This window comes from Bacillus rossius, chromosome 13, assembly GCF_032445375.1.
Source record: "Bacillus rossius redtenbacheri isolate Brsri chromosome 13, Brsri_v3, whole genome shotgun sequence".
In the NCBI taxonomy this organism is placed as follows: domain Eukaryota; kingdom Metazoa; phylum Arthropoda; class Insecta; order Phasmatodea; family Bacillidae; genus Bacillus; species Bacillus rossius.
In genome coordinates this window covers 6,500,656-6,528,048 of record NC_086340.1, presented here as the reverse complement: position 1 = coordinate 6,528,048, position 27,393 = coordinate 6,500,656, and the positions used below count along the sequence as shown (strand labels likewise).

The following is a 27,393-nucleotide window of genomic DNA, read 5'->3' as shown; positions in this document are numbered from 1 at the left end:
CAAATTTTGTTAGAAGATACGGGCTACTTTTTATGTTAATTTTTTTTAAACAAAGAAAATAATCTTAGCAATTAAAACGTTTTACTTGATTTATTTCTTTATAGTAATTTAAAAACAAATGTGAGACTTTCAGTACGAGAAAAATTCATGTGTTCCCATGTTGCAAATAAACTTATAACACGAAAATGAGACACGAAATATAACGTAATAGTTCTTTAGTGCCGAGCGTGACAAACATACTCCAAATTTAGTGTTTTTCAACTAGATTTCCGGACGCGAATCACACGTAGTTTTTGTATCCGCCGCTAGAATTCGCTGCCGGGATCAGCTACGTCGACCACAGAATCAATCCATTTGCAGGCCACAATTTTAAACTATAAAATGTAAAGGCTAAAATGAAAGCGAAAAATATAAAAAAAAAAAAACTAAACCCCAGCTTTGGACAAGACTTAAGACAAGTAATGTTTTTAAAACATCAAACAATGCCAATATATTTAAAAAAAAATCACCAAATACTTAATACTATACAGCTTCACTTTAGACGCACCATCCGCCACAGATGGCAGCACCGTGGTTTTTACACATTTCCGTTTCTTGACTTCCGCCGCGTTCACAAGATTACTCCCACCAAATGCCATAATACAGAGTCACAATGTTACACATAAAAAAAATTGCTTGCCTGTAAAGTCGGTTTACGGACGATAGTTTAATGTGACAACGTCATAACAAAACATTGATGAAATGATTGCATGCTTTTATGAATAAAATGTAATCATTTTTATTGAATTATCACTATTTTGTATGGATACAAAGAAGGAGTGAAACGAAATCTACAATTTAATTGATAAATTTACTTTTATTTGCACTCATTAATTCAAATATGTTTATTACTTTAACGAAGAGATTATTTTAACTATAACTTTTACACATGTTTGCTATTTAACTTCTTCCAATCTACGTTATTCTGTTAAGGATAGGACGATGATAGGAAAAACAGGAAACGAATGGGAGTGTTTCAAGTTTAATGTGCCTCGAAAAAGTCCAATCGACGGTTGTTGCAATCGAGTGGAAGAGAGACAGATGCGGCGCAAGCGTACAATGAGCGTAACGGGACAAAGTGCGTTACGAGGACACTTTTTTTCGTGCGTGCAGCCGGCGTTATACGATTTATTAGACGTTGTCACGTCAAAAAAACAAGTCGCTAGAAGGTAAACATTGTAAAACACTTGGTGAAGTGTGATGTTTCCCGTGAGAGTGGCTTACCTCCTGTCACCGTGTCCAGGGTGAAGGCGTTGAACGGCCACTGCGAGACTCGTTCCAGCACGCACTGCGAACACACAGCCACGCCACTCACTTCACTCACTTCACTCACTTCACTCACTTCATTCAGGGGCGCAACAACTAAATTTCCAAAGGGGGGGGGGGGGCAATATACCTTTTTATAAAGAATCATCGATCACCCGCTATTGAAGCGGGGGGTTCGGGGGAATCCTCCCCCGGGAAAATTTGTATTTCAAGGTGGAAAATTGTGCTATTTAAGCAGTTTTATTATTTAAAAATTGATTACACAGCACTTTATTTACCCCCTTTGGCCCCCACTTCAAGGTTTCAGAAGGGGGGGGGGGCAAAATACCCTTGCCCCCCCCCCCCTGTTCTTGCCCCCTGGTCAGGGGGGCGATCGTAAATTACGTGAGGGGTTCGAGTCGAATCTCACCCAATCTCAAGTGGAGGAGAGGGGAGGTGTCTCGGCAAATACCACGTGATTTGTTTTTTCCCCGCAAGAAAACAGCGTAAAACAGCGAGAAAACTGGGTTGAATCACGTAAAACACGTTTCTTTACTAAAGTATGAAGGCTAAATCTCACACGATAATATTTATCGCGGTTTGTGCGAACGCTACAATGCCTAGGGACCGGAAAAATTCGCGAGTTCAATGACCTCTAGGATGAACTCCATAGTTCTACGTACACTCGGTCAAATGCCACCCACTCATTGGCTGCTGTATTGTGAGACGTTCCAGCGTAGCAGCCTGTGATTCGTATAAAGCTTTGGTTGGGTGTTTCTCATCGGCCCAGAGTCATCCAGGTGAGTTGTGAACCAATAGCAGAGGCAGCACTGAGGTACAACGATTTGTATTTTAGCCTATCGCGAAATGAATTCGCGAATTTTTCCGGTCTCTAGCAATGCCACATGAGTCCCCGTGGACTGAATTAGAATAAATATTCTTTTAAGAATATCAGTATTTCCTGTTTTTAAGTACATACGTTATCATTCGATTTTGCCACTGTGATACTAGACTATTTTCTGTCTTAAATACTAATCTTAAATAAAATTAACTAAAAAATATATTTTTTTTATTTTTCAAATAAATCCAACGCAATTAAGCACAGATTTAATGTAATTACACTCACTAACATTACGTATTTTTAAAAATCTCACGTTTGATTTGGGGGAGGGGGGGGATCGTAAAGGCCAAATTTCACATCTCACCAAGGGGGGAAGGGGGTCGCAAAATCGCCTCACGTAATAAACGTACGCCCCCTCACGTGACGTCACATCAACACCAGGGGCCCAGCTAACAGAAATGCAGGTCTGGTTACTGACAGGAACCGGGGAAAAGACGCGATTTATACGACCTTCACACAGAGAAAAAGGGTTTGTTTGAATCAAACAAATATTTGTTTATACTATATGGCTAAACGAATATTTACTTAGTGGAACAAAATATTTTGTTAGCCTAACCAAACTCGGTAAGTAACAAAAATGCTTTGTTACAACTAACCAAATATACATCTGAGTTGACAAAAATAATTTTGTTGGGTCAACAGAATTTTTGCTACTACAAAATATTTGTTTGAGTTAACAAAATATATTTATTTCGCCATTTAAAAAACAAATATTTTGTTGAGACAAACAAACCTTTCAGTCTGCACAGTCCTCTGTACGCTCGAGCAAATAATGCCAGTTCATTGGTAGGGACCGGAAAAATTCTCGGGTTCAATGACCTATAGGATGAACGTCATTAGTTCTACGTACACTAGGTCAAATGCCACCCACTCATTGGCTGCTGTCTTGTGATACGTTCCAGCGTAGCAGCCTGTGATTCGATAAAGCTTTGGTTGGGTGTTTCTCATTGGCCCTGAGTCATCCAGGTGAGTTGTGAATCAATAGCAGAGGCAGCACTGAGGTATAACGATTTGTATTTTAGCGTATCGCGAAATGAATTCGTGTATTTTTCCGATCTCTAGCAATAGGCTAAAATACAAATCGTTATACCTCAGTGCTGCCTCTGCTATTGGTTCACAACTCACCTGGATGACTCTGGGCCAATGAGAAACACCCAACCAAAAAGCTTTATCGAATCACAGGCTGCTACGCTGGAACGTCTCACAAGACAGCAGCCAATGAGTGGGTGGCATTTGACCGAGTGTACGTAGAACTATGGAGTTCATCCTACAGGCCCCTGAACCCACGAAATTTTTCCGGTCCCTAGTAATAAACACAAAATGTTTACTAACGTGCGTATTTACAAACATTTGCAAAAATCGTCAGATACATACATGTAAATATTCAGTTGTGTGTGGTACTTGGTACTAATGTAACAAAAGAATTTGGCAACATAACCTAATTTAATTAATGTATTGGCAGGGGCATGCATATTTCGCGAAAAGATATCGAGACTAGCTGAAAGTTAATACACTGTAGCATCGTCTGTGTTTCTTGATTGGGTGAAACTCTTTCAGGTACATGTCTTATGCTAACACACCAAATCACAGCAATTCAGTGCGGTATCAATCGCGTTCTGAGTGGTTCACTCAAACGAGGCAACGACCTCCCTCACAGACGGCCGCCAATCACAGGGGAGATACCGCTGTTGCGGGTATACCGTGTTCCAGTCTAATAGGCGTTCAAATTTATTCGCGAAAAATGCCTGCCCCTAGGTATTGGTAAGAGTTGTAGGTGTTTGTGCGCAGACAATATAATATTAGGGACACCTGTATTTCGCGAATACATTTCGTGCCAAGGTATTTCACAAAATACTGTAGCTTTTCTCCTGTGGTTATTGGCTGAGGTCGGTGAGAGGTGTCGTCCCGCTCTTGACGGGGCCAATGAGAATGTGGTCACCGTACTGCTGCACCCTCACAATTTGCCATGACTAGAGACCGGAAAAATTCACGGATTCATTTCGTGATAGGCTGAAATTCAAACATGTGTATAATTCTGCTGGTTATGCTATTGGCTCGCAGTTCAACTGGAGCTCTCTGGGCCAACGAGAGACTATCGACCAAAGAAGCGTCGAATCACAAGCTACCCAGTGGAGACGAGACAATTTAGTAACCAATGAACACGTGTGTTTACTTGAGAAGTGCAGAGGATAATGGAGGCTATCCTAGAGGTCATTGAATACGCGAATTGTTCCGGTCCCTAACAACGACTCTTGGAAAAAGCTACAGTGTTTTGGGAAATACCTTGACATGAAATGAAATCGCGAAATACAGGTGTCCCTAGTTGTAGGTGTTTGTACGCAGACAATATAAAATGTGGTCAAGATTACAATTCGTCTGTTTAAAGTATTGGTAACAGTTGCAGGTGTTTGTGTGCAGACAATATAATGTGTTGACGATCACCGTGACAGCTGCAGGGGAGAGGGAGAGGGGTCTACCTGCGCCTGGCCGTGCAGCACGTCGTCGAGCAGCGCCGGCTCCTGCTGCAGGCAGCGCGTGGTGAGCCGCCGCCGGCGCCGCTTGTGCATGGTGAGGAAGCGGCCCGAGTGCAGCGGCCTCTGGCGCCTGGTGTCCAGTGCCTCCAGCAGCAGCCGGTCCCCGTCAGACAGCCGCCGCGCGCGGCTCGCCGGCGCCAGCGGGCCTGCAGCACACACGCGCGCACTCACACACTCACACTCACCGTCCATTCCACCTGCTTCACCTGCTACACCTCCTCCTGCTCTCCTCCTGCTGCACATCCTCCTGCTCCACTCCTCCTGCTCCACCTCCTCCTGCTCTCCTCCTGCTCCACCTCCTCCTGCTCTCCTCCTCCTGCTCTCCTCCTCCTGCTCTCCTCCTGCTGCACATCCTCCTGCTCCACCTCCTACTCCTCTCCTCCTGCTCCACCTCCTCCTGCTCTCCTCCTGCTCCACCTCCTCCTGCTCTCCTCCTCCTGCTCTCCTCCTGCTGCACATCCTCCTGCTCTACCTCCTACTCCTCTCCTCCTGCTCCACCTCCTCCTGCTCCACTCCTCCTGCTCCACCTCCTGCTGCACATCCTCCTGCTCCACTCCTCCTGCTCCACCTCCTACTCCTCTCCTCCTGCTCTCCTCCTCCTGCTCTCCTCCTGCTCCACCTCCTCCTGCTCTCCTCCTGCTCCACCTCCTCCTGCTCTCCTCCTGCTCCACCTCCTCCTGCTCTCCTCCTCCTGCTCTCCTCCTGCTGCACATCCTCCTGCTCCACCTCCTACTCCTCTCCTCCTGCTCTCCTCCTGCTCCACCTCCTCCTACTCTCCTCCTCCTGCTCTCCTCCAGCTGCACATCCTCCTGCTCCACCTCCTACTCCTCTCCTCCTGCTCCACCTCCTCCTGCTCCACTCCTCCTGCTCCACCTCCTGCTGCACATCCTCCTGCTCCACTCCTCCTGCTCCACCTCCTACTCCTCTCCTCCTGCTCCACCTCCTCCTGCTCTCCTCCTGCTCCACCTCCTCCTGCTCTCCTCCTCCTGCTGCACATCCTCCTGCTGCACATCCTCCTGCTCCACCTCCTACTCCTCTCCTCCTGCTCCACCTCCTCCTGCTCTCCTCCTGCTCCACCTCCTCCTGCTCTCCTCCTCCTGCTCTCCTCCTGCTGCACATCCTCCTGCTCTCCTCCTGCTGCACATCCTCCTGCTCTCCTCCTGCTGCTCTCCTCCTGCTGCACATCCTCCTGCTCCACTCCTCCTGCTCCACCTCCTACTCCTCTCCTCCTGCTCCACCTACTGCTCCTCTCCTCCTGCTCCTCTCCTCCTGCTCCACTCCTCCTGCTCCTCTCCTCCTGCTCCACCTCCTGCTCCTCTCCTCCTGCTCCACCTCCTCCTCCTCTCCTCCTCTCCTCCTGCTCCACATCCTCTCCTCCTGCTCCACATCCTCTCCTCCTGTTCCTCCTACTACTCCTCTCCTCCTGCTCCACCTCTTACTATCCTCCTCCACCTCTTACTACTCTCCTCCCAGCCTCCTTCCTATGATCCTTCGCCTCCTCCTACTATCATCCAACTCCTTCTACTATCCATCCGCCTCCTCCTACTACACATCCACCTCCTCCTACTACAAATCCACCTCCTCCTACTCTCCTACACCTCCTCCGCCTCTTACTATACTCCGCCTCCACACATGCTCCCCCTCGTCTTCCACCTTCTACTCTACTCCTCCTCCTCCACAGTATCAGTAACTTTTCAAGCGTATAAATAAGTGCACGGTAGTCAAAATAACTGAACTTCCGCACAGAGAAAAAAGGATTGTTTGAATCAAACAAATATTTGTTTATATGTGGCGAAGCAAACATTTACTTGCTGTAACAAAATATTTTGTCAGCTTAACCAAACTTGGTAAGTAACAAAATCGATTTGTTACACCTAACAAAATATACATTTGAGTAGACAAAATCATTTTGTTGGGTCAACAGTATCTTTCCTGCTACAAAATATTTGTTTGAGTTTACAAATTATATTTATTTCGCCATATATAAACAAATATTTTGTTGGGGAAAACAAACCTTTCTCTCAGTGCGTGAAAATATAGGTACGTTCGTCAAAATAAACAAGAAAACAAGAAAGTTTCAGAGGGTGTGGTAGTGTCCAGAGGGTGCGGTAGGGTCCAGAGGGTGTGACGGAACCGGCCGTTGGGAAAGAAGTCGCCGCGCGCATGCGGGTCGTTACCGCGCGGCGCGGATAAACCAGGTCGCTTAATTACAACACACGGCAATTACCGCAGACCTGGGGGGCTTGCGACACATTGTTCGGGCGGGCACTCTCCGCTATCCGGCGCGGGCGCGTTACGCAACTGCCGCGAGGGGATACGCCGCCGGCCGGGTCAAGGCGACCGGCGAACAACAGCGTGCCGCTTCGTTTGGCCACCTCTGCGATACAAGGCACACCAACATCCCCCCCAAAACATCGGGCGGGCGATGATCACGGCCGTGATTCTTTCAGACGTGATAACGTCTCATAAATCTATAAACGCCGGCTGCACGCACGAAAAATAGTCACGTTCCGCCTGAGCCGAACGTGCAAGAACCTGCCAACCACCGTGCGAGGAAAATCTTCTGTAATATCAAACAGGTTAAGGTTGGGCACTTTTAACTAATATTATTCGTGATTATATTTAAACAAATTATTAAAAAAGTTTTAGCAAAAAACTGCAATTAATATTTTTGAAAATTAAAAAGTATGCAATTTTTCATCAATGTTTTCTTATGACGTTATCACGTAAAATTATCGTTCGTAAACCCACATTACAGACAACCCCCCCTTTTTAAATTCCTTTCGGGCTACGTCAACTCGACAAAGTCGTCGCCAGAATGTTGGTGAGGCCCTCGCCTACCGGGGCACACACACAAGTGCGCAGAACAACCCACGTGATTTCGAAAACTGCTCGAGGTACACGAACGGCAGAGGCGCAACAACAGGGGAGGGGGCCAAGGGTATATTGCCCCCCCCCCCCCTTCTGAAACCTTGAAGTGGGGGCAAACGGGGACAAAGAAAGTGCCGTGTAATCAATTTTTAGATAATAAAACTGCTTAAATAGCACCATTTTCCACCTTCAAATACAAATTTACCCCCCGCTTCAATAGGGGGGATCGATGATTCTTTATAAAAAGGTATGTTGCCCCTCCTTTGGAAATTTAATTGTTTCGCCCCTGACGAACGGCGTCCGTTCACGGAAAAGCATTTAGGAATACGATGAGGTCGGAATGGTAGCTCAGCTTCTGCATTTGGTTTTTGAATTGGATTTTGGAGACCTGCTCGTTTCCGACCTGTCGCCCAAATTTCTGCGCATGCGCAGAGCTCACTTCTTTGTTGATTTCGTCCAGATGGGGTAACATTTTCTATATAAAATATAAAATACGCTCTTTTAAATATGGTATAATCATGTTTGAACACTAAGAAGTCGCGTATAGGCCGACATTATAAATTTCTGATTATTTTAACACCATATGTATTCACTGTAACTATTTTACACTAATGTTTCATATATGCAATTTATAGATTTTGACGAGAGCTGACGATTGAAACTCGAACGAACGTCGTAGCTTCTCAGAGTAAAAAGTTATACTAAATGGTAAAATCTCGAAATGCATCAAAATGACCTCAAGATACGGGCTTCACAGTCGTCACTTAGCGTAACGAATTCTTTGATCCTTTAGCCATCCAGTGGTGTAATTTAAATTTTGGATGGAGATGATAGATATAGCTGCAACACCAAACTGTATCCCCCAATTTTGTCATCATTCTTTTTTTTTTTAATTGCCTCCCACTATGGAAGCAATTTTAAAGACGTATTCACGTAAAAAAATAAATGTTTTGATGGCTGTACCGGACACCAGTCTTGAGCCGAATCCTGGCGTTTGCCTTCGAACGTGCTTCCTCGTCGCCGGCGGGGTGCTGTCACAACTTAGAAACATATAACTAAGAAATACATAACTTAGAAAAAATAACAACTTAGAAACACACAAGATAGAATCTTATAAGATATGCCTGTTCTAAGTTGTGTGTGTCTAAGTTATGATAACTCTAAGTTACGTGGTTCGGCGTTGTGTGTTTCTAAGTAACGTGTCTCAAAGTTATGACAGTTCTAAGTTGCGATAGTCCTAATTTGCGTGTTTCTACGTTACGACGTTTCTAAGTTGTGTGATTCTGCGTTGCGTGTTTCTAAGTTATGCGTTTCCAAGTTATGACAGTTCTAAGTTGCGTGTTTTCTAAGTTGTGATGGTCCTAAGTTATGACTTTCTACGTTACAACGTTTCTACGTTGTGTGATTCTACGTTGCGTGTTTCTAAGTTGTGATAGTCCTTAAGTTGCGTGTTTCTACGTACCGACGTTTCTAAGTTGTGATAGTCCTTAAGTTGCGTGTTTCTACGTACCGACGTTTCTAAGTTGTGTGATTCCGCGTTGCGTGTTTCTAAGTTGTGATCGTTCTAACTTATGACAGTTCTAAGTTACGTGGATTTTTTTTCGAGGTTTATAAGTTGACTGTTATAAGTTGTGTGTGGTTCCCGTCGCCGGCGGGGCGGATTCCTCGAGGACGGGAGGAGGAGAAAGACGAGAGAGAGAGAGAGAGAGAGAGAGAGAGAGAGAGCGAGAGCGAGAGGAGCGGAGAGGCGATAAAGAGCGGAGGGGAGGGGAGGCTTGTTGACACACGCGGTCCGCTCGGCGGGCGTCCAAAACCCGCGACGCCAGTGAAAAGGGGCGTCCCGTGAGCTCAGCACAAACACCAGGATATTCCGTCGATTAAGGCCCCCGCCTACCCGGGCACACACACGGCGCGCAGAGCTCCAGGAACAACAACGCGATTTCTAAACTTCTCGAGATATCCGAGCGGGGGTCTGCTTACGGAAAGCTTTTAAGAGTTCGCTGTGGGCCGAAAAGTACTTTTGATTTCGGATTAAGTTTTTAAACTGCATTTTTTATAAGTAGGGACCGGAAAAATCGGGGGTTAAATGACCTGTAGGATGAACTCCACAGTTCTACGTACACTCGGTCAAATGCCACCCACTCATTGGCTGCTGTCTTGTGAGACGTTCCAGCGTAGCAGCCTGTGTGATTCGATGAAGCTTTGGTTGGGTGTTTCTCATTGGCCCAGAGTCATCCAGGTGAGTTGTGAACCAATAGCAGAGGCAGAACTGAGGTATAACGATTTGTACTTTAGCCTATCGCGAAATGAATTCGCGAATTTTTCCGGTCTCTAGGTATTTTTTTTTCGCGGGTAAGTGCCAGAGCCCCTAGTAACATGAGTATCCTCCAGTGTAATGCGTGTACGGACATTTGGGGGTCGGCGCGGTGACTCGTCAAAAGGCGGAGAGGAAATTATGTGGCGAGAAGTTGGCAGCAATGCGTCCAGAGCGTCCCGACACCTGGCACGGCGCTCCGGCAGGGGTGCCAACTGCAGCGAACTATAAATCGCGAGCAAATTGCACGCTACTTCTCTCGCGAACGCCAAGGGGGTGGGGTGGGGGGGGGGGGGGACAACTTAAAATAGCACTTTTAGCAGCGGCGGCGTTCCAAATCTACAATTACCTAAGCGACCGTTAAATTTTTGCCCCTATTCCCATTCAGAAATGTCAGTAGGCATAAAAAATAATTAAGTTAACGGTTTTGCGTCCATTATAAGATTATTTTGTTATTCTTCCTCGTAAGTTACGCGTCGGGGCAGGCATTTTTCGCGAAAAAAAAAAAAAATCTGATCGCTCAATTTGACAGCGGTTTCTTCCTCGAGATTGGAGGCCGTCTGCGAGAGAAACCACTGCCTTGTTTGACCGCGCCACCCAGGACGCGTATTTTAATCGATGTTTCATTCAAAGCATAAATCTTATTTTTAACCAGTGAAGAGATAATCGAATATTCAATAATTTGACGTTATTTCGTTTTTATTATGCTTATTAATGTGCGCAGTTAACTCTGGAAAGCTATTCAGGGAAAGATTTACAAACAATTTAAATACTGGAGGTACTGCGACAACACAAAGCATAAATGCCCGGGTAAGAATCCGAACCCAGTATCACTGCGAACACTGTTTTGTAGTGATACAGTTGTTTTCATGTAAATTTACAAATAGGTATCTTAATTTTACATGAAAATTTGTTCCATTTACAAAAAAAAAAGGTAGGGCCTACGCGAGTTACAAGTTATACTTACTTGGCGAAGTAAAACAAAAAAACTTTAATGCTGCGTGCAAATAAGAAATAAATAAAAAATAAAATGCCTGGAGTGTTATTAAAGATACGGTTGGTAAAATATAAATTCAAACATATATATATATATATATATAATTTTTTTAAAATAAATACTCAGTATTCAATATTAATGCTGTCACGAGTATAACGTGGAGAGAAAACTGGGTTCGTAAGGCATAACCCAATTCATTGGTTCAGTTTTATTTATTACTAATGTCTACACCAGTGGTTCCCAAACTTTTTCAGCTGGCGACCCACCTTTCCTTATAGGAATACCTCCACGGTCTATCGGTCCATGGTGGAGTAAAAAAACCTTATTTGAATTGTATCCCTTCCTTATGCATATATAATTAACCCTCAAATATTGCAAATATAGGATGCTGTTTTGAAGATACCGATTGATTATTGATAAAAAAATTGTGTTCTGCTTTGAAAATGGTTGACAAAATATAAGCACTTTGTAGCAAAACAGTTATTTATTTTACAACAGATATGTGTTTGAGCATAATTCGATTGGTTTAGATTTTACTTATCTTTCCTGATGGTTTATTCGATAGTTTCTGATAGTTTTAGGATCGAGTCGCGACCCACCTGTAACCCTTCCGCGACCCACTAGTGGGTCGCGACCCACCGGTTGGGAAACGCTGGCCTCTACACCATAAATTTAATTACTGCACTCAAGATCTCTGTCCACAACAACTAGTCTTACACTGGTCATTGAAACATTAACACTTTCCACTGGAGCTTGGATCGACAGTGGCTCGCTCTTCCGTCCGCCTCTGTCCGCTTCCTTCGCACACTCACACACACTACGCCGCAGTATAGACTTAGAGACCGGAAAAATTCGCGAATTCATTTCGCGATAGGCTAAAATACAAATCGTCATACCTCAGTGCTGCCTCTGCTATTGGTTCACAACTCACCTGGGTGACTCTGGGCCAACGAGAAACACCCGACCAAAGCTTCATCGAATCACAGGCTGCTACGCTGGAACGTCTCACAAGACAGCAGCCAATGAGTGGGTGGCATTTGACCGAGTGTACGTAGAACTATGGGAGTTCATCCTACAGGTCATTGAACCCGAGAATTTTTCCGGTCCCTACCGATAGGTCCGGTTCGCTCGGGCAAAGCACAGACTTCCGTAATCACACACCAAAATACTTCTTCGTAAAATAATGTTCGCAGGCTTTCACGGCCATTGTCTGAATCAAATTGGCTTTTCTGGGTTGTGGCCGCGTCCTTGGCGAATAATTCACAGACGCTTCGGTCGACATTGCAGTCGAACGTCATCAGGGAGCAGTTTACCTACCGAGGTTCTTACTGGTAACTGCTCCCTGATGATGGCGACTGCAATGTCGACCGAAACGTCGTTCAATTATTCGCCAAGGACAAAGACTAAAACCCAGAAGCCAAGCTATTTCTTCGTAAATATTATCAAAAAAGCAAAAGAAAAAAAATTATGGTGGGTTACTCCACCTGGCTAGGCATAACCACTGAACGTAGAAATTACTTTTTTTCTGTTTGCGCTCTATAATAACCGAGGGAAGCCTTCTTTTCACAGACGAGAGAGCCAAAAACCGAAGTTCCCCGAAGTTAATGCATTTTTCCCGTATCTTTAATGTAGCTATCCTAACCAAATCAACCGTCCACAATGTTTTAAAGTATTTATAATGTACCTAACCTAACCTAACCGACCATTAGTATCCTTTTATCAACACCGCCATATTTATTTACAATGAACAAAAAAAAAAAAAGATGCACGATCGGGCGTTTGGCTCTCTCGTCTGTGAAAAGGAGGTTTCCCAATAACCGAAGCCGTTATTCCGGGGGAGCCGGAAACAATAACCCGGGCGCCGAGGGCGATGGCGTCCGGAAATAGCTAGCGCCCATCGGGCGGAGGACTATCCGAGCGCCGGGTCCGGGAGGCAAACATTTACACTGCGGATTCCAGGTCACAGCCTCTCTCCGTCCTGACTGCAAGGGGGGGGGGGGGGGATATCCACACCCTCCACACCTCTTCAACACTCCCGACTGCCGTGTCACTGTCGCCGGTTCTCTCCGAGACACAGTCTCAGGTGTGCAGTTATCTCTGGGCAACAGTCACTGGTGTTACAGTTATATTTCTGGGCAACAGTGGCAAGTGTTTCAGTTATCTCTCGGTGACAGTGGCAGGTGTTTCAGTTATCTCTCGGTGACAGTGGCAGGTGTTTCAGTTATATCTCGGTGGCAGTGGCAGGTGTTCCAGTTATCTCTCGGTGGCAGTGGCAGGTGTTTCAGTTATCTCTCGGTGGCAGTGGCAGGTGTTTCAGTTATATCTCGGTGTCAGTGGCAGGTGTTCCAGTTATCTCTCGGTGGCAGTGGCAGGTGTTCCAGTTATCTCTCGGTGGCAGTGGCAGGTGTTCCAGTTATATCTCGGTGGCAGTGGAAGGTGTTCCAGTTAATTCTCGGAGGCAGTGTCAGGTGTTCCAGTTATATCTCGGTGGCAGTGGCAGGTGTTCCAGTTATCTCTCGGTGACAGTGGCAGGTGTTTCAGTTATCTCTAGGTGACAGTGGCAGGTGTTTCAGTTATCTCTCGGTAACAGTGGCAGGTGTTTCAGTTATCTCTCGGTGACAGTGGCAGTTGTTCCAGTTATCTCTCGGTGGCAGTGGCAGGTGTTTCAGTTATATCTCGGTGTCAGTGGCAGGTGTTTCAGTTATCTCTCGGTGGCAGTGGCAGGTGTTTCAGTTATCTCTCGGTGGCAGTGGCAGGTGTTTCAGTTATATCTCGGTGTCAGTGGCAGGTGTTCCAGTTATCTCTCGGTGGCAGTGGCAGGTGTTCCAGTTATCTCTCGGTGGCAGTGGCAGGTGTTTCAGTTATATCTCGGTGTCAGTGGCAGGTGTTCCAGTTATCTCTCGGTGGCAGTGGCAGGTGTTTCAGTTATCTCTCGGTGGCAGTGGCAGGTGTTTCAGTTATCTCTCGGTGGCAGTGGCAGGTGTTCCAGTTATATCTCGGTGGCAGTGGAAGGTGTTCCAGTTAATTCTCGGAGGCAGTGTCAGGTGTTCCAGTTATATCTCGGTGGCAGTGGCAGGTGTTCCAGTTATCTCTCGGTGACAGTGGCAGGTGTTTCAGTTATCTCTAGGTGACAGTGGCAGGTGTTTCAGTTATCTCTCGGTAACAGTGGCAGGTGTTTCAGTTATCTCTCGGTGACAGTGGCAGTTGTTCCAGTTATCTCTCGGTGACAGTGGCAGGTGTTCCAGTTATATCTCGGTGGCAGTGGCAGGTGTTCCAGTTATATCTCGGTGGCAGTGGCAGGTGTTTCAGTTATATCTTGGTGACACTGGCAGGTGTAGCAGTTATTTCGTAACAGTGACAGGTGTGAAGTTATCTTGGGGTAACTGTAGTAGGTGTGTAGTTATCTCTGGATTACAGTAGCAAGTGTACAGTTATTTCTGGGTATAAAAATGGTATGTTCTCAATTATTCCTGGATAAAAATGACCGGTGCTCAGTTATCTCTGGTTAATAGTGACAAAATTACAGTTATCTCTGGGTTAACAATGGCACATGCCCAGTTATATAAGGACTTATACTCTTCTATTAAATCGACTTCTATGAAGTGCCACATATACATTTTTTTTTAGCTTCTACATTTAACTTAGGTAAATTCGAACACAAAGAGTATGCAAGAACCAGAACTCAACACTAAACTAGCGAACTGCGCATCGCATTATACCAAGTTCCGCGCCCAAAGAGATTCCTTACGGCATAGTTGGCCATTGCCTGAAGTAGCTTGGCTTCTGGGTTGTAGCCGCGTCCTTGGCGAATAATTCTGCAACGTCGACCGAAACGTTGGTGAATTATTCGCCAAGGACGACGGCTACAACATCCCAAAAACCAAGCTACTTTATACGGTTTTTTTTATCCTTCCGCGATCTAACTTGGGGGGTACAACAAATGTTTACTGCGAAGAATCAACGCCTCAACGCCATCTCGGCCGAAACGCGCGCAGAGGAGAAGTTGAAAAGACGGGCCGGGTTTAATCACGTGATGCATCACTATCAGGACGTGACATGTTTATTCGGAAGGCGCAGCAGCACCAGGGACGATGACGTTCCGTCGACGGCTCGCGGGAGAACTTGATCCCGCGTCGGGCCCGTAATTTACATTTGAGGAACGGACCGTAAACATCTCTCTTCCCTCCCCCCTTTTTTGTCCTTCCCCCCCATCTACCCCCTCCTCATTCAACCACACAACCCCGCCGTTACCCTTTCAACCAGCGTCCAAACATAAGTGTGACTTCCTCGACGGCGTAGCTCCTAGTTACCAGAGCGTTGCCTCACATTCGTCTATTCACGACGCAGCTCCCCACACGTGCCAACATTTGAAAGAGAGAAAAAAAAAAACCCACTCCGACGAGACGACGAAAACACGGTCGTTGTTCATACGACAAACATGTATATCTCTCTCTCTCTTTCCGGTCCAGCTGGCGTTACGAGAGCGGTATGAAAGCGAAACGACGTAAACAGTTCAATTTGAATGCGGAGACCGACGAACAACTAACTACACGGGTCGTGGGGCGCATGAGCTGCTAGTCCCGTCACGAAACGGGACACTACGCCTTGTTTTACCAAGTCCTCTACCTCACAGAGCGAGCGCGCGTGTACAAGAATAACTCCATTTTATTCCTTTAATTTGGTCTATATTAATGTACTAGCTATTTTCCCGGCATGCGTTGCAATTCCTCTTTTTTTTGGTAATTTTTTTGAAGTAGGTACACATACACAAATCATCTCCCTATCTCTCTCTAATTCTCTATGTACATCACTGTATCTCTCTCTATCCCTCTCTACACACAAATACCTATATATTCCTCTATATATATAGATCTATATCTCCCTCTTCACTTCTCTCTTTCCTCTATACCTCTGATCTATATATTTCTCCTCTATATACTTATCTCTATATGTGTCACTCTATATCTCTATATAAGTCAATCTAAAGAAATAAAAAGATATGTTTCTATCTATATTTGATCTAATTTTTTTACCAGAGGTATATAGAAAACACGTGCGTATTAGAATGCATCGTTGGGTCAAAATTTCTAAGTAATCGGTGAATAATTTTCTGAGATTTAACATTTTGAACGATCGAACATTTACATTATTATTTTTTTTTATAGAAGATCAGCATGTCCGTCGTGATTACTAGAATTTTCCCCCGCTGTTACTGGCTGCTATTAATGAACAGGCCCCAATATTTAAACCCCGGAAGAACGTCTCCGATGATACCACGCAAGACGCAAGCGGCTGTAGTTACCGTTAAGTTACCATGGCGACGAAGACTCACTTTGACAACGGCCCAAAGCGAAAAAATGTGGTTTGTCTAGACATGAAATCCCACAATAAAACTGTACTAAAAATTGAGGTTCGTTAAAAATTAAGGACTAGGTAGGGGCATGTAGATTTCGCGAAAAGATTTCGAGACTAGCTGAAAGTAAAAACACTGTAGCATCGTCTTTGTTTCGTGATTGGGTGAGTTTCTCCCAGATACATATCGATTGTAACAACACCAATCACAGTGATTCAGTGCGAAAGTAAACGCGTCCTGAGTGGCCCGGTCAAATTAGGCAACGACTTCTCTCGCATACGGACGCCAATCGCGAGGAAGAAATCACAGGTGCGGGTATACCTTGTTGCAGTCTAATAAGTGTTCAGATCTTTTCGCGAAAAACGCCTGCCCTTAGGGATAGGACACACACCAGTAACTGTAAATTTCCAGTTATTTTAAGTAGCACAATAAATACAGGGCTAAGTTAAATAAGCAGCATACTTAAAATCATTACTAGAGCCACGGAATTTGCGCGCATTCATTTAGTCGCAAGCTAGAATGCAAACCTCCACACTGTCGCACTGTGTTCATGATTGGACCGCAGTTATCAGGACACGCCCCTCTACGCCCCTCTACGACCGTGAGCCAACGATGTCCAGCTAGGAGAGAAGTAAGCAAATCAGGTAGTGCCAAATAACAAGGATAAAAATGTACTCGCTAAGAAATCAACCAATGGGAAAGTAAACATGGGTCGAGCACACCTATCACTTTGACTTATCTCCTGAGGCCAGAGGAATCCGCGAAATTTCCGGGACTCTAATCATTACCTTGGGAACGAGATTAACTAAAAAATAGAAAGTGAAGACCAACGTAATTTTCGTTAGTACATTTTGTAGAAGGGATAGGATTCATGCCATTATATGTTTTTCAAATATGTTTTCATTTGACCTTGGGCAGTTCCGAAGGCCAAGAAAAACGACCATCAGACTGCGATAAGGCATGGCTGCACCGGCGGGTTCTCCCCTGTGATTGGCGGCCGTCTGAGGATGAAGCCATTGCCTTGTCTGACCGGGCCATTCTGAACGTGTTTGCTTCCGCTGATTGGCAGGGATCGGAAAAATTCGCGGGTTCAATGACCTGTAGGATGAACTCCATAGTTATACGTACACTCTGTCAAATGCCACCCACTCATTGGCTGCTGTCTTGTGAGACGTCCCAGCGTAGCAGCCTGTGATTCGATAAAGCTTTGGTCGGGTGTTTTCTCATTGGCCCAGAGTCATCCAGGTGAGTTGTGAACGAATAGCAGAGGCAGCACTGAGGTATAACGATTTGTATTTTAGCTTATCGCGAAATGAATTCGCGAATTTTTCCGGTCTCTACTGATTGGTGTACTAACAGTAGACTGACATGTATCTGAAAGAAACTCACCCAATCGCGAAACACAGACAATCATTAATATTCACAATAAATACATGTTTTTAATTATATGGACCAATATTCAATATCAAAAACTGAAGAATAAGATTTTAAATCACACACACATATAATTTTTATTTGCATATAGTTTTTTTTTTTCCATCCTGTCAAAATTTCGTTGCATGCGGCGCGCGCAACATAAAAATTTACTCTCATTTGTTTTTTCAAAAAGCGCCTAAAGAAGTTTAACTTAAAAAACTTGAATATCAAAATACAAAAAACAATTAATGTCGCAGGTCATGTTGAAATTTTAATACTTTTTAAGGATCAGATTCACCGTTATATGACAAGGTTTTTTTTTATGTCAGGAATCTTTCGACGTACTAAATTAAAACAAAAAAAAGCATCACGTATCACAGGATCAATGTATGCAGTATGTATACAGTATCATGCCATCGGGATCAAGGGATAAACGTGGATACACGATACGGAACTTTTTAACCGAGTGTCCTATTAGCAATAATTTATGCCCGAGAGCTAAAACCCGCGCTGCGAGAGAGAGAGAGCGAGAGAGCGAGAGAGAGCGAGAGAGAGCGAGAGAGAGCGAGAGAGAGCGAGAGAGAGCGAGAGAGAGCGAGAGAGAGCGAGAGAGAGCGAGAGAGAGCGAGAGAGAGCGAGAGAGCGAGAGAGCGAGAGAGAGCGAGCGAGAGCGAGAGAGAGCGAGAGAGAGCGAGAGAGAAGGGGGGGGGGGAGGAAGGAAAAAAGCAAGCATGTTTTCCACCGGGTGGCAGCCAACCCAATCCCACGCCTAATTAGCTAAATTAGTCATATACCGGCTGAAATATCGTCGCTCGCTATCTCCCACATGCTTATGCCTAATTGCTCGGGAAAGAACGAGCACTAATTAGGCATTTTCTTGCATCCGCAATTTGAAACAGCATTTTTTTCAACCATTTTTTAACAGAGTTTAAATTTATATGCTTATTAAAAAAGAAATATATGAATCGAAAGAGAGTATTTTTCCATTAATAAATAACATAAATGAAATAAAATGAATGGAGTGATATTATAAATGCGGTTGGTAAAGTATAAATTCAATCACATTAAAAAAAATTACGATCATTCACAAAAAAAATGAATTCGGTACTTCTCGTATTTATCGATAACTTCACAGTATTTGTATAGCAGCCGAGTCACTTAACTTCAGGCATTCCAGTGAATCGTATACTTTGCTTTGACGAAAACTAATTTTAAAAAAATAAAAGAAGGAAAACAGTCATGGCAGATATATCGAAACCGAGATGTCGCCTTTAAAGAACCAGGTGGGCGAAGACTCAACAAACTTTATTTGAACTAAGGCCTAAACTAGAACAACATAAATAAATTAAATAAATAAATAAATAAATACAACAACGGCAGAAGGGGGTTTATAAAATGTAAGCATGTAGGGGGGAAGTGCCGTGAACAGGTTGAATAGGGAGAAGGGGGAGGGGGAAGGGGAGAGGGGGGAAGGGAAGGGGGGAAGGGAAGAGGGGGGAAGGGAAGAGGGAGGAAGGGTGAGGAGGAAGGATGAGGTGGGAGGAAGAGGGAGGGGGAGTAGGAAGTGTGAGGGGGGAGGAAGGGTGAGGGGAAGGAGGAAAAGGAGGAATTGTGAGGGGGGAGGAGGAAGAGTGAGGGGGAGGAAGGGTGAGGGGGGAAGAAGGGTGAGGCGGAGGAAGGGTGAGGGGGTGTTGGAGGAGTGAGGGGGTGTTGGAGGAGTGAGGGGGTGTTGGAGGAGTGAGGGGGTGTTGGAGGAGTGAGGGGGTGTTGGAGGAGTGAGGGGGTGTTGGAGGAGTGAGGGGGTGTTGGAGGAGTGAGGGGGTGTTGGAGGAGTGAGGGGGTGTTGGAGGAGTGAGGGGGTGTTGGAGGAATGAGGGGGTGTTGGAGGGGAGAGGGGGTGTTGGAGGAATGAGGGGGTGTTGGAGGGGAGAGAGGGTGTTGGAGGAATGAGGGGGTGTTGGAGGAGTGAGGGGGTGTTGGAGGAGTGAGGGGGTGTTGGAGGAGTGAGGGGGTGTTGGAGGAGTGAGGGGGTGTTGGAGGAGTGAGGGGGTGTTGGAGGAGTGAGGGGGTGTTGGAGGAGTGAGGGGGTGTTGGAGGAGTGAGGGGGTGTTGGAGGAGTGAGGGGGTGTTGGAGGAATGAGGGGGTGTTGGAGGGGAGAGGGGGTGTTGGAGGAATGAGGGGGTGTTGGAGGAATGAGGGGGTGTTGGAGGGGAGAGGGGGTGTTGGAGGAATGAGGGGGTGTTGGAGGGGAGAGGGGGTGTTGGAGGGAAGAGGGGGTGTTGGAGGAATGAGGGGGTGTTGGAGAGGAGAGGGGGTGTTGGAGAAATGAGGGGGGGAGGGGAGGATGTAGTTTTGCAGGGTCGCGGGTCGCGGGTCGCCAGTGACGCAAAAGGCCACTGCAGCGGTGGTCGATTGCTGTTTTCGGCAGGCCGACACCGCGTCACAGAGATCCAGGCGAGCGGTACTGCTAAGTTTTGACGTGAACACGACTTTAAAAATGCTTCCATAGTGGGACGCAATTAAAAAAAAAAAGAATGATAACAAAATCAGGGGATACAGTTTGGTGTTGCAGCTACATATAGATCTATCATCTCAATCCAATATTTAATTACACCACGGGACAGCTAAAGGATCAAATAATTCGTTACGCTAAGTGAGGACTGTGACGCATTGCGCGCGGTGGAAAGGGGGGGGGGGGGGGGGAGGGGAAGCGCCTCCATTTTGAGAAATTTTGCTGCGTTTCGAGATTTCCATTTAGTATAACGTTTGACTCGGAGAAGCTACGGCATTCGTTCAAGTTTCAATCGCCAGCTCTCGTCAAAATCTATCGATTGCATATATAAAACATTACTGTAAAATAGTTACAGTGAAAAAAAAGAAATATATATATATATATATATATATATATATATACACACACACACACACCTGTTACGTACACGTATTCACGTACAACACACGGCCGTGTCCATGACACAGCCACACCCCATTTTTTTTTTGTGTTCACGTGTTCATGGCGATTGTTAAGAAAGGTAAGTATTCCATTACTACTCATAGACGTGAGTGTTTCTGTCGATTTCAAAAATCAAGTTTTGGTATGGAACACGTCATTTTGGCGATCCTCTGTCCCTGGGGCGCCGGATACAAAAGGTTGTCCCATTGAACAAGATGTTTATTCTAAACTCACCATAATAATTGTTGTACGTCGTTTTAGAGAATAGAAACAATGGAGAGAGATCGAGATGGCTGAGACGAATAAGAAAGGAAACTAGAATCGACTCCTGTGACAGATAAGGTTTTGTTACATTCTCTTTGTTACAGACACACACACACACACACACACTCTCTCTCTCTCTCTCGCTCTCTCTCTGTCTCTCTCTAAATGCTGTTACTCGTCGGACGGAATTGTAATTCTCTCTCCTAAATCTAACCCTACTATACATACCTAGAAACCTGAAAAATTCGCGGGTTCTTTTCGTGTTATGCTAAAATTCAAATAATTATACTTTAGTGCTGCTTCTGTCATTGGTTCACTGTTAATCTGGAGGGATGAGGGACAATTAGAGATACTCACTCATAGAAGTGTCGAATCACAGGCCACCCAGTCGAGACGACTCACAAGTCAGCAGCCAATGAACAGTTGGCATTTGACCGAGTGTGTAGAGGAAATTTGAGTCTATCCTGGAGGTCACTAAACCCGCGAATTTTTCCGGTCTCTATACATACCATACCAAACCTATTTCCCCTATCCTCTCGTAATTAGGAACGCCTGAGAAGAAACTGAATCCTCCAACATACTCATCTCTATTCCGTAGTAGACTCGGCGCAATCGATATCAGGACGAGGCTTTCGATTTAATTCTACTTCTTTCTAATCTCTCGACCTGGAAAGTTGGTACACTCAACCCATATTACCCATTCAACGGTTGCTCTGAACGTTTACCTTTTTTTTTGTTCGCAGCACACCGCAGTACTCACGTTTGTCTCGAAGACCACACACCGATTCTCAGGGTAAGGCTGGTCACACCTTGTTTCATCACGTCCTCAACTGCGGGAAGCCTTCCTTTCACAGACGAGAGAGACAAACGCCCGCTCGTGCATCTTCGGTTTTTTTTTAATGATAACTAATGGTCAATTAGGTTAGGTTAGCTACATTATAAATACTTTAAAACATTGTGGACTGTTGATTTGGTTAGGATAGCTACATTAAAGATACTGTGAAATCATGTAAACTGTTTTCTAGCCCTGGATAGCTACATATTAAAATAGTTATTTGCTAAGCAACCATAAAATGATTTTGCAGTATGTTTAATGTATCTATACTTACCTAATATAAGTAATCATCCACAGTGTTTTAAAGTATTTATAATGTAGCTAACCTGTCCTAATCGACCGCAAAATTTAATGCCACACCGGTTTATACAATGAGAAAGAACGGGTGGGAAAAAAAAAGCGAGCATGAACTTCGGGGAAACTTCGGGTGTGGCTCTCTCGTCCGTGAAACGAAGGCTTCCCCCTCGACTGCATTGACCTATAGAGAGTCGGAAACGTGCAAACAAGAGAATATCTGGAGAGTCTCTCGTGACCTCACGCGGTCACGCCGTCCAGCAAAGAGACCGCCATGTTGACCTGCGGTCACAAGAGGCGGAAAGGCAGCCGACAGGGACACCCCTCCTCCCTCCCCTCCCCCCCCCCCTGGCCAAGCAAAGGGCTAGCCCACCCCCCCCCCCCCCTCCACAAAGAGAGCGCCGTGTTTGCAGAGAAAACACCGCGCGTTAATTCCTGGTTCCTGGTTCGCTGCTTGTTTTTGGAAAGGAGAGAGAGACGGTAAAAAAAAAAAAAGAAGAGTGATTTCATACAATCTCACCATCAGCGCTGGGCGCCGCTCTGACGAGAGAACGGAGGGAAACATTAAGGTCTAGACTTACACAACCTGAGCATAAGGGGTTTGCCATTTTTTCTTTTTGGACGTGAACACGTCTTTAAAATTTCTTCCATTGTGGGGAGGCAATTAAAAAAAAAAAAAGTACGAATGATGACAAATTTCGGGGGATATAGTTTGGTGTTTCAGCTACATATCTATCATCTCCATCCAAAATTTAAATTATACCACTGGATAGCTAAAGGATCAAAGAATTCGTTACGCCAAGTGAGGACTGTGACGCATCGCGCGCGGTGGAGGGGGAAGCGCCGCCATTTTGCTGAGTTTCAAGATTTCCATTATTTAGTATTAACTTTTGACTCGGAGAAGCTACGACGTTCGTTTGAGTTTCAATCGTCAGCTCTCGCCAAAATCTATCGATTGCATATATAAAAAGTTAGTGTAAAATAGTTACAGTGAATATATATGGTGTTCAAATAAAAAAATTGCGAATTTTTTTATTTTGTGTAGAAAATATTACCTGTTACGTACACGTATTCACGTACAACACACGGCCGTGTCCATGACACAGCCACGCCTAATTTTTTTTTTTAACTACTTGTCAGCTCGACGATCTCTTCAAGAGAACGAGAGGGGGGTTGCAAGGAGGTTCTGCGTCGATGGATGCACACAATCCGACAGACCACACAAGACTTATTGCTAGGGACCGGAAAAATTCGCGGGTTCAATGACCTGTAGGACGAACTCCATAGTTCTACTTACACTCGGTCAAATGCCACCCACTCATTGGCTGCTGTCTTGTGAGACGTTCCAGCGTAACAGCCTGTGATTCGATAAAGCTTTGATTGGGTGTTTCTCATTGGCCCAGAGTCATCCAGGTGAGTTGTGAACCAATAGCAGAGGCAGCACTGAGGTATAACGATTTGTATTTTAGTCTATCGCGAAATGAATTCGCGAATTTTTCCGGTTTCTACTTATTGCTAAACAAATCTTCTTAATCTTCATGTTCTCTTTGTGCAGGAAATTATTAAATTATATTTACTTAAAACCATCCTACGACTGGCACAATTTTTTTCTCACAGTGACGAGAAACCATAAACGAAACAAGAATAGAATCATGGGAAGTCAGCTTGAAACAGTCTAAAAAAAAACAAAACAACAACCAATCACGAACAGGTTGACCATGACTGTCTTGAGTCTATGCTAGAGGTCACCAAACCCGCGATAAAAAAAAAATTTTCGGTCCTAGTATACGATTAAATATTTCACTGGAACTTCATCTCTCTCTTTTTTTTTTTTTACATGCTTTATATTAGCTTCACCTGTATGTTTGTCTGTCCGTCTGTAACTCTGTCTGTCCGTCTGTAACTCTTTCGACTAAGAGTGAGTGACTCATCACAGTAAAATGTCCCACCCATTTCATTACGTTCGTTAGCCGAGCGGTCTAAGGCGCGCGACTTCTGTGACATCATTTTTCGGATTCAGCGATCGTGGGTTCTACTCCCGGCCACGCCGAAAAAAAAAAATGTTTTTTTTTTTTTTCCCCCCCGGTAAATTCTAATATTATATCCATACATCTAACTGCAAATGATTCGTAGAGACTTTACCATTTCTTTGTGACGATGCAACTCCAAATAGTTATCTCAGATGGTAATAGGTAGTGTCGGTAACTCATTTCCCTATGATAATTATACATAAATATAGTTTAAAAAACTAAAAAAACATGCTTTTAAAGAATATCAAACTAAAAAGTTAAAAATAAATATAGTTTAAAAAACTAAAGAAACATGCTTTTAAAGATTATCAAACTAAAAAGTAAAAAATAATTTTAAAATTAAATTTATGACAATAGTATATAAGCAATACTATTATAAATGAGAAAAAAGCATGGGGCGCTTAGTATTCAAAAAATATGGCACAAAGCGCCTCAAGCTTTTTTCTCATTTATACTAGTATTGCTTATATACTATTGTCATAAATTTAATTTTAAAATTATTTTTTACTTTTTAGTTTGATAATCTTTAAAAGCATGTTTCTTTAGTTTTTTAAACTATATTTATTTGAAGTAAGCACACATGCAAATATGTCGAATGTTCCACGAAAGGGTGCTCGTTTCACATAGGTAATTCCATCGCATTATATATATATATAATTAGCTCTATGGTTGAATATTCGTTCACGATTTTCGATTAAAGTAATACTGGTAATACAAGTAGAGTGATCGTGTCGATTCTGGTACAGTGTGGAGTTCTTTTTTTTTTTCCTGCTCGTGACTTGGTGTTCTTGTAGTTTTTTTTTTATTTGTGTGATGGGCCTTCGCTGGTTTTTCCCTCCAACTTCCCCCCGGCCGCGACGCCGGGGAAATATGCGTTCGGCCCGCGGGGTTCACAGGGACGATAATTACCCCCTCCCCTCCCCCCCCTAACGGGCACGTAGCGAGGGCGGGCCTCCTGATTGCCAATATGCGGCGCGGGAGGTTACTGGCCCGGGATCGAATATTGGGCTCCTCCCCCCCCCCCCCAACTTCCTCCCCATCCCCTCACCCACCAGGACGAGGCGGGTCGCGGCACTTCCGGTCGGATGAGCTGGGGGCACCGAGGCAGCTTCTCCGAACTTCGCAAGGCCCGACGTGCTTCTCCGAAACTACTCCTCAAGGCTCCATCCCACACGCCATTACCAAAGGTTTTTTTTTGGTTTGTATTTTTTGACGTGATAAACGTCTTGTAAATCGATTAACGCCGGCTGCACGCACGGAAAAAGCATGACTCATTGCTAGGGACCGGAAACATTCGCGGGTTCAATGACCTGCGGGATGAACTCCCATGGTTCTGCGTACACTCGGTCAAATGCCACACCCACTCAATGGCTGCCGTCATGTGAGACGTCCCAGCGTAGCAGCCTGTGAGATTCGATAAAGCTTTGGTCGGGTGTTTCTCATTGGCCCAGAGTCATCCAGGTGAGTTGTGAACCAATAGCAGAGGCAGCACTGAGGTATAACGATTTGTATTTTAGCCTATCGCGAAATGAATTCGCGAATTTTTCCGGTCTCTACTCATTGCCACGTTCCGCCTGAGCCGAGCGTGCAAGAACCGGCCAACCACCGTGCGAGAAAATCTTCTATAATATAAAATCTTCTATAATATCAAACAGGTTAAGGCGGGCCTTTTGAAAAGCAGAAATTCAAAAAATCTCTTATGACGTTATCGCGTAAAATTATCGTCTGTAAACCGACTTTACAGACAACCCCCTGCCCCCCCCCCCTTTTTTTTAAAATTCAGAACAGATTTTCATTGGCCAATAAACTTTTCTCGGCTTGACTTGAGTTCTGGGACAGCCTGTACAACCAAGCATTTTTTTGGTATCATTATCAGATAACAAGGTCACATACTTTGGCGGGTTAGTAACCACTTCTCCTTGTTGATAACTGGCTCATGGTCGTCAAAGGGCGTATACAAAGCACTGAAGTCTACTTTGCTACCCGATGAAATAATAGCAGATACTTATAGCTATATAAATGAGACGGTAATAAATGCCCAGCAAAACCCACGGACAAAATTTCCTAATTTATTCCCCGACATCTCCAGGTATTTTATAACTTTTTCCGCCGACTTTGGTTTCTTAAATTAAATGCTTCACAACGCCACTGCGTTAATTAATAATTCATTCATAGTATTTTCAAGTGAGAGTATCTTATTTTAACAACCTTTATTTCTATAAATAAATAAAACTCTCACCCAACATAACCAAAAGTTAAATTATGATGCTGAAAATAATCGTTAGCAAAATTTAAATACTACCATGGTCCTACCTCCAAGCTATCAATCAATCTTCATCCCAGTGATTCAGATTCACAGTAAATTGTTTACAACTTTGAAATAAAAATGAAAATATTAACTGCAGATGAAGAATGTTTTGTAAATTATATCATACCATTGGATATAAAAAAATAATTATAAGTATTACTTATATTCAATTCAATTACATTTCACTCCTTCTTTGTATCCATACAAAATAGTGATAATTCAATAAAAATGATTCAATTTTATTCATAAAAGTATGCAATCATTTAATCAATGTTTTGTTGTGACGTTGTCACGTTAAACTATCGTCCGTAAACCGACTTTACAGATAACAGATTTTTTTTTTTTTTTAACAGCGTAGCCTAAACGCCCGCGCGCGCGTAAGCGCCGGATGCGGAAACACAGACGCGACGACCGCACGTGCCTTCCTAACATCCGGTCTTGAAGGGGGGAAGGAGTGGGGCTAGGGGGGGAGGGGGGAGCCCCGGATGTCGCGCCCACGCAGTCTTCATCCTCTGTCGCGACGTCGGGGGGGGGGGGGGGGGGTATACCCTGGTTCGCCGACAAGGCACTCAAGGGACTCGCAATACAAAATTTATCCTCATTTCTCGGCCATGTAATGTTACGGTCACCGCTCATACGCACGACGAGAAGACTGCGCGCCAGTCCAGAGGAGACACCGCGCTAGAAGCACCAGCGAGCGTCGCGCTTATCATCCCGCCTCGCCGACACAGTGACTATACAGCGTCCCACCCTTAGATCGCAGTTGTGGAAATAAAAAAAAAAATAAGGACTTTCTCTCGGCTGCCGTAAGACCTGGTCTTTGTTTCTGCGTGCGATGTTGCCAAATATAACAGATATTCGAAACTGAAGATATTGGATACAATTCGACTTGATGTAAGTTTTTGGACATACGCCATTGCTAAGAACTTTTTCTGTTGGAGAAAAACTAATAAATAAATAAATAAAAATACCCAAAACAGACAAAAAACACACAAAATTAAGCAAACAATTGCTGTTGTCAACAAGGATATGAACACC

General features: G+C 44.5%; 1 protein-coding gene across 1 annotated transcript in view; it reads right to left on the bottom strand.

The window, feature by feature from the left end:
* The window catches only part of LOC134538588 (uncharacterized), a 125,096-nt gene that overhangs the window by 41,430 nt on the left and 56,273 nt on the right, over positions 1-27,393 (bottom strand). The window contains exons 3-4 of the mRNA XM_063380014.1: positions 4,663-4,865; positions 1,264-1,327 (exon numbers count right to left, since the gene is read on the bottom strand). Of these exons, the coding sequence (XP_063236084.1) occupies positions 1,264-1,327; positions 4,663-4,865 (267 nt within the window). The remainder of the gene's footprint in view (positions 1-1,263; positions 1,328-4,662; positions 4,866-27,393) is intronic.